The sequence below is a fragment of the Numida meleagris genome, unplaced genomic scaffold (genome assembly GCF_002078875.1).
Source record: "Numida meleagris isolate 19003 breed g44 Domestic line unplaced genomic scaffold, NumMel1.0 unplaced_Scaffold276, whole genome shotgun sequence".
In the NCBI taxonomy this organism is placed as follows: Eukaryota; Metazoa; Chordata; class Aves; order Galliformes; family Numididae; genus Numida; species Numida meleagris.
The window spans coordinates 94,964-103,383 of record NW_018364532.1 but is presented as its reverse complement, the minus strand read 5'-3'; the positions used below and the strand labels follow the sequence as shown (position 1 = coordinate 103,383).

The following is an 8,420-nucleotide window of genomic DNA, read 5'->3' as shown; positions in this document are numbered from 1 at the left end:
CTTCCTCAGGGGCAGTCAGCCCTTAAATGAGGCCTAAGAGGGGTGGAGCCAGGCTCCACCCCTTCTGGTTGCACAGGTGAATTGCCTTCACCTGTGCTCCCAGGGCTGACTGGGTCTTTCCTCCAGGTGCTCAATCAGTGGTTCAGGCCATGACTCAGCAGTTCCCATACATTTCTAGACTGTCTTTCTAACTTTAACTGACTGCTTTTTTGTTCTCCTTCACTCACACAGTAAGATAAGTAGCCTAGCCTTTGACCTAGAGATAAAAATGTCACCTTTAGATAAAAACAGCAGATGTGTGTATATACTCTGTGGTTATTGCAGTAACTTTTAAAATTGATACAGTAGCATATGTGAGGCCTTTCAACTCTTCCATAGTTATGGCAGATCTGTTTAGATTACAGTAACATGCTTGCTCTTGAATTAAGGCTGCTGTTAAACCAACTTAAATGAATTCATAACTGTAGTAGAATGCAGACTTGTTGCTGTTCATCATATGTCTAGCTATATGACTATCCAGTATCTGCAAACTGAGCTCATGTAATGGTAAGTTTGGTTTTGTGTTTTCTTCATTCTGTCTCTTTCCTGTCTCGAAGGCTGCTTTAGGGCTGTGGTATTTACCTTGCATGGACAGTGGAATATGTAGTTGGGGATGGACAGGGAGGTATGGAGTCATACATGAAATTCAGAAGCAGTTTGCATAATGCCTTTTTAGGTAATAGTGAGTATAGATTTTTTATTTTCTTGTCAGAATAACCCAAATCTCATTTTCACTCTTGGTTATTAGCTTTGATTGAGGAAACCTTTTGAAGAAGTTGCCTACCTCAAAATTCTCTAATTTATACCACATGGAGATGCTTTTTGCATATGTTGACCTCTGTTTTTGAGCAAAAATCCCTAAATCAAAGCACCTGTGCTGTACAATACTATCTGTGCCAATAGAGGAATTTAAGCTAATCTATTGATATTAAAACTTGATTATATTTTCTTCTGATTATAGATAAAAGTATAATTCTAAGGCAAGATAATTCTTTAACTAATCCCAGTGGACCTGTCCTGTCTTAGAAATCCAGTTTAAACCTTGTGTCATTTTTTTTGTCTTGTATGACTCAAATAATGTTTTATTTTCTCCTTCAGGTTTTACGTGAAACATTTTCCCATCATATATTTCTAATGAATGGTCTTGTTCAAGGTCTTAAGGTAAGGTTGTTTAAAAACTCATGTAAAAATTTGTATTCCTCTATAGAATTTTGTGTTTCCTGCATTCTCCATGAGAACATTCTGTGCACTGACAATGTAATTAATTCTTAAACTGATGGTTTGTAGTTACAGTTGTGTTTTTGGGCTTGATTTAAGATTTGAGCTAAATCATTGTGTCTTGAAAGAAGTGGAATATTTCTGAATGTTTAAATACCTCTCGTATGAGTAGGTGATACTGTATTCTTAGAATCCATCTAAAAATGCAATTAGGTTTTTAATGTCTGCTTCCTAACACTGTATGATGTATATCAAAAGCTGATTAATGCAGCTGTGATGGTGACGTTTAGATAAAAAAGGAAGGACTTAAACTGATTTTGTTCAAAATGTAGTATAAAAGCCAGTTTTTTGAGAGTTTTTTGGGCTTTCTGAGGTGGTCAAGATGTTCGGAGTGGTTTATAGCTTACTTCTGAAACTGTTGCACCCAGATGGTAGTCATGCTAGATTCTTGCTACAAAATGTTTGCAAAAATTCTCTAGCATAACTGAAACTTGAAAGCCTCTGCTAAAATTTTTCTAAGTCGCTTCAAAGCACTTAGTATAACTTATCACTAAAGTAACTTAGAAAAGAAGTATTTAGTTTGGGATTCCCTAACGCATTGCAACAACTTGATATCATTAGGAAGAAACTTGGTATCTCTCATAGCTGATTAGCAGAAAACTGTGCACTAGAGATATAGAGATATCTCAGATGTAACTTTGCACTGTTCTTTTAGAAAAAACAAAGTTCATAATACTTCTAGTGTTTTCTTTGAACTCTTGACAATGTAGCTATGTGTGTCATTTGAAAGCAGTGAGTGGAGGGTTCCTCTCCTTTTCTAGACAACATACAGAGAATATCTGTAGAAAAGTGCGTTCATATATACCATGAGATTTATATATTGCTCCAAGAGTTGTAATAAATGGGGGAGGGTAAACCAAAAGGAGCTTGGATGTCAGTGCCTGGTAATTTTCTTAAAAATGTTTTTTTTTTGTGAAGCATTAAAAATGTTTGGGTGATAGCTGGTAAAAGCATTTGGCATATCCCTTTATACTTATTGTCTGATCACAAGTTGGATGTAGTTAGAAATTCAAGAATTTAAAATATGTGGTAGAGAATCCTTAGTCAGCTTTTTTTCCATGACAGGTGTTACCTTTGTATCTGCCATGCCACTGGAACATCACCACGGTGTTCTACTGTCTCAAACAATTGAGCTTGCGCAAAAGACTCTCATAGCTGTTGCAAAGTAGCTGTGCATGATAAACAGTAAAAAGCCATAAACATCACTCCATTTTCACAGTTCAATTTCATTTGTTTCAGAGGACAGATAAGTTTCCTGAAAGTCTCCCTTAGGACAGTCATGTCCAAATTAAAGGGAAATTTGTTTCTGGCATCTAACAATAATTTAGAATCTAAAAAGGTTCTCTCTGTGAAGCTTGACTTTTAAGAAGCTTTTGCAGTTGGTGGTGCTTCTATATTGAGTCACATTGAAATCATGTTGAGCTTGAAAAATTTTATGCCTCTTTTTTTTCTGATCAGTGTAATCCTAATCAATTTGAAACACAAAACATACAAAACACAGAAAAGTAGGCTAGAAGAAATGGCATACAATTTCAATTTTTTTTGTGTGTTTAATTTCACATCAAATTGCAACTTAAACTCTGTTTTTTGTATTGTGGCCAAAGTGAAACATAAATGTACTGATGATTTCTTTTTTCATTTATCACAGGGTTTTTTGTCCTTTCTCAGTGCTCCACTGATAGGTGCTTTATCAGATACATGAGGAAGAAAATCTTTTCTTCTTCTTACAGTTTTCTTCACGTGTGCCCCAATTCCATTAATGAGAATAAGTCCCTGGTAAGTGATAAATACTGTCACAGCAAACTTCTAAGTATACTAGAAATTCAATCACAGATCTAGTTTGGGGAAGCAGGATCAATAGGGGAAGAAGAAAGTCACTTTCTTTTCAAGACATGATTATATTATTATCCTATGGCTTGGGTTGGAAGGAGCATTAAAGCCTATGTAATTGTGAAGCCCCTGCTGTGGGCAGGGCTGCCACCCACTGGATCAGGCTACCCAGGGCCTCATCCAACCAGGCCTGAACACCTCCAGAGTTGGGACATCCGCATCTTTTTTGGGCAGCTTGTGCCAGTGCCTCACCACCCTCTCAGTAAATTATTTCCTCCTGGCATCTAACCTGAATCTTTCCTCTTCTACTTTAAAACCATTCCAAACCATTTAAAACCTTGTATTTTCAGACCATGTAAAAAGTTGGTATCCCTTCTGTTTATAAGCTTCCTTTAAGTACTGGAAGTCTGCAAGGAGTTCTCCTCAGAGTCTTCTCTTCTCTAGGCCGAATCCAACTCCTTCAACCTTTTTTCATAGGAGAGGTGCTCCAGTCCTCTGCTAATCTTCATGGACCTCCTCTGAACCTACCTCAATGGCTCTATGTCTTTCTTGTGTTGGATGCCCCCGCTTTTTGGTTTGTGTTATGGATGTGTTGTGGATCTTAAATGTAGAACTTATGGAAAGTGATTTAGTTATTGTATTTCTGTAAGCAAAACAGTAATTGAAGTAGTTTGATGGCTGTAATTAGTTTATAAGTTCAGCTTTTTTTTAAACTGGAGGACTCATAAGATGCTCTTATAAATATATTTTTGTAGCTAAACAAACCATAGAATATACTGACCACAGAAAAGTGTAATTGCTGCAAACCAGATCTTTTAACTCTGATTAGGAAACTTGGAAGTCGTAACTGACTTTTCTGTTTTGTTTACACTCCTTGTGAAACTTGAGATTGTGAAAGGACTTTGTGTGCACTGCCTTCAGAGTTTCATTTTCAAGACAATATATGTACATCTTGCTCTTTAACTGGGAAACTTGAGTTCAAAGGTAATTCATTTTTCACAGCTTTCATCAGTTTTGAGAATGTGAAAATTTGTATGTATTGTGTCCTGAAGAGGCATTTTTTCCTTTAGTTGATGTAGAATAAAGAATAGAATATAATAATAAAAAAAAAAAAGAAGAAAGAGAGAATGTTGTTTTACAATTTTTAAGTGAGACTGCTCTTATTTATTTCTCTTAAAGCTCTAAGTAGTACAGGATAAATGTTTTTCATAGACTGGATTCAAACTCAGTTAACTGTTAAGAGAAAAGCTAAAGCTTAAACTTTCTAATTGTTGCTTTCAAATCATTAGGTGGTACTTCACTATGATCTCAGTATCTGGAATCTTTTCTGTTACCTTTTCTGTAATATTTGCCTATGTAGCTGATGTAACACAAGAACATGAAAGAATTACAGCCTATGGATGGGTAAGATACACTAAATGTACTCAATTTTTGGCAGTAATGTACATTGAACAGCTAAGGTTTCCTTTTAGTTTTATATTTAGAAATGTAGAATTCTCAGATTTTGATTCGATAATTCATAATATAAAGGCCTCAGTTCTTTTGAACTTGTCAACGGTTTACAGGCGTTAGGCCCGATTCCGTGACAAAAGGGACGGGGGACCCAAGGGCCCACGTCCCGGGAAAAGGGGAAAGGGGAAAAGGGTAGGGAGATGGCCCTGAGAGCAAAGAACAGCGGCAACAATCTGAGGAGAAACAAACTAATTTACTAAATAAAATATCGGAATGCAAAACAACACACTATAATACAATATAATTACAATTTAAGCTGATAAATTATCTGCAAGTTTTTATACTGTGAGCTTTTATCTTTTTCCTCCGGCTGGAAAATGGTAACAGAGGAGCAAAGTGCCGTGGGGAATGTAATAGTCCTTCTCTTCTGAGAGCCAGGTACATTCACTACATGATGTTATGATGTGGAGTACCAATAACCGAAAATCATAAAACCATGACAGAACTAAACTTGTTTGTATCATTATATTAGGAAAAAAGAGAATTAAAAGTTCTGGAGTCATCTTATTTTTCTTGGCTATTGTAGTCCATAAGTGTATTTGAAGGATCCACTTGCTTGCCTTTAAAGAGAAATGAAATCTTAGATTTTACAGTGCAGTTTACCAAAGTGCAATTGATTCCATGAGATTCAGCTTGTTTATTACACTTTTTCCTTAAGACTTTTTTTCTAGCTTGGCATAAAACTAAATTTCTACTTGGGATATTATTTATTCTATGGATTAGACATGCAGAGTGTTGTTTTGGGGATTGAAAAATTTTTGATTTTAATTAAAAAAAAATCTTTTTTTCTATCCTTCATGGATTATTTTTGTAGTGAAATTTGTCTTCAGCACTTCCCATTTTTCCTTGTATTCTGCTGCATATGAATATAGTAAGAGATTTGTTAGTAGCTGCATGTCATTACAACAAGCTGTTGAACTTGTTATAGCTAAAGATTTGCTATACCACCCACTGGTACAATTACAGCTATTTACTTAAAATGCAAACAGTTAATGAATTATGTGTAACTATTTTACCCAAACTGCTGCAGGCTTGAGTTCACTTAGGCAGGCACTTAAATGTATTGACAACATTTTAGTAAAATCGCATCAAATTCATAATTGGAAATTAAAAAAAAAAAAATATTTAGCTGAACTCAGAGTAAGAACTGCTTTCCTTTGATTCAGCCAGACTTGGACTTCGAATGTGAATACTGTCTGTTTTGGATAGTGGGCTATGGAGGAAATTGGCTAAACTTTGTTTGGACCTGTATTCACTGGCACATGTGATTTTTAACTTAAATTTTGACTTAAAAAATAGAAACGGATTAATATGGTAAGGGATATTGATCAAGTTGGTTATTCTGCAGTGGCAGAATAGTCATTGACATGTTTGTAAATTGTTCTTGTGTGTAGGTATCTGCCACTTTTGCAGCAAGTTTGGTAACTAGTCCTGCTATTGGAGCATACATGTCTGCCAGTCATGGAGATGACCTTGTTGTACTAGTGGCCACTCTGGTGGCTCTTGTGGACATCTGTTTCATCCTGATGGCTGTGCCAGAATCTCTGCCAGAAAAAATGAGATCTGCTTCATGGGGAACTTCCATATCATGGGAACAAGCAGACCCTTTTGCAGTAAGATGCACTTGAATAATGAAATGAATGAGTGATACTTTGTAAGCTTTAGGAATCTTACTGGTAGCGTAACTGTTCAATATATAATAGGCATTATTGTGCAAGAGCAGAGAAGGAAGACTAGCTACGATTAAAACAAATAAAAAAGCCAAACCTCACTTTGCGGATTTTTTCTTGAATTGAAAATATGTTCTATGAAATCTAGGGGGAAATACTTTACCTCTCTAACCTGCTTACTCTTTTATTGAGACAAGCTATAGTCTTATGCTGCTACAGACCACAAAATCTGATGCTGCAAGAATTCTTTCATATTCATTTTATGCTTTGTGCTTTATTTATTTAGTTGGTTTTTTTTTTGATGTCAAAGGGGGAACTTTGCAGAAGATTGTTAACAGTCATCTTATATAACAGGAGGCTGTTTCAAACTGAGTGTTGAGCTTAACTGTTATCTTGTATGATGTTTTTTGACTGCCATATGTGGGCATAAATGGATCGCAAAAAAAGTGAATCCAACTTCTGCTCTCTTCATGCTTTCATTACGTATTGTGTTCATTTGTTTCGTTTCTTTGTCTTACAGTCTCTAAAGAAAGTTAGAAAAGATTCTGCTGTTCTCCTGACCTGCATTACAGTGTTTCTTTCCTATCTGCCAGAGGCTGGCCAGTATTCTAGCTTTTTTCTCTATTTGAGACAGGTAAGTGTTGGTCACTTCGTATCTTAGCATAAAATAGAGGTTCTCTCAGACCTGTTTCTCATTGAAGGTTTTGCTTGGAAAAGCGCTTGCTTGCAAAATACAGCTTTCAAGAATAAAGGTGGGGTACTTGCTTGGCTAAGCCAAGAAGTGAATGAAACTGGAAGCTTGACTCCAGATGCATAAACCTGGACATAGCTTAAGCTTATGTTATTTAAGTTAAGCAGACCTTTGTTCCCATTAAATGTAAGCACTGCATATGTCTCAGCGTACTATCGTAGAATCATAGAATTGCTCAGGTTGGAAAAGACTTTCAAGACCATCAAGGTCAACCGTAACCTAACCATACTACTCAAACAACTCACTGCTAAATCATGTCCCTGAGCACCACATCCAGATGGTTTTTAAACACATTCAGGGACAGTGACTCAACCACCTCCCTGGGGAGCCTATTCCAGTACTTAACAACCCTTTCTGTAAAAAAGTTTTTTTCCTGATATCCAACCTAAACCTCCCCTGGTGCAACTTGAGCCCATTGTCCCTTTTCCTGTCACCAGTGAGAAGAGACCGACTCCGCTCTCACTGCAATCACCTTTCAGGTATTTGAAGAGAGCAATAAGGTCTCCTCTAGCCTCCTCTTCCTTAAACTAAACAGCCCCAGTTCCTTTAGTCTCTCTTTGTAGGGCATATTCTCCAAGCCTTTCACAAGCCTTGTTGCCCTTGTTTGGACCTGCTTCAGCACCTCAATGTCCTTTCTGTACTGAGGTGCCCAAAACTAAACACAGTACTCAAGGTGGGGCCTCACTAGTGCCGAGTATAGGGCGATGATTACTCCCCTAGTCCCGCTAACCATACCATTCCTGATACAAGCCAGGATGCCACTGGCCTTCTTGGCCACCTGGGGACACTGCTGGCTCATATTCAGCTGACAGTCCATCTATACACCAAGGTCCCTTTCTGTCAGGCAGCTTTCTAGCCATTCCTCCCCGAGCCTGTAGGGTTGCCTGGGGTTGTTGTGTCCAAAGTGCAGGACCTGACACTTGGCCATATTTAAACTCATATGGTTTACCTGGCCCATTGATGCCGTCTATCCAGGTTCCTCTGTAGTGCTTTTTTACCGTCTGGCAGATCAACACTCCCTCCTGACTTGGTGTCGTCTGCAAACTTACTGAGGGTGCATTCAATCCACTCATCAAGATCATTGATATAGATGTTAAATAGGAGTGGCCCCGGTACTGAGCCCTGGAAGACACCACTCATGAGTGGTGTTATGGTTTTGTGATTTTTTGTTGTCGGTATTCCACATCATTACATCATGTAAGGTATGGGCAGTTAAAGAGTTAATTCCCCAGTTACTGTAAACTGCCTTTTTTGGTGTGGCCCTCTGAGGGGGAGGGGAGGAGGTGCACTCCCCAGGGGTCTTTGTGGGAGAGGGGGTGGTGAAGCCACGTGGGAGACGC

At 37.7% G+C, this 8,420-nt stretch overlaps 1 protein-coding gene across 1 annotated transcript in view; it reads left to right on the top strand.

Moving 5' to 3' along the window:
• LOC110391046 (hippocampus abundant transcript-like protein 1) overlaps positions 1 to 8,420 on the top strand; it is a 35,767-nt gene that overhangs the window by 11,468 nt on the left and 15,879 nt on the right. Inside the window, 5 exon segments of the mRNA XM_021382720.1 lie at positions 1,138 to 1,200; positions 2,966 to 3,093; positions 4,437 to 4,551; positions 6,054 to 6,272; positions 6,850 to 6,963. Coding sequence (XP_021238395.1) covers positions 1,138 to 1,200; positions 2,966 to 3,093; positions 4,437 to 4,551; positions 6,054 to 6,272; positions 6,850 to 6,963 — 639 coding nt within the window.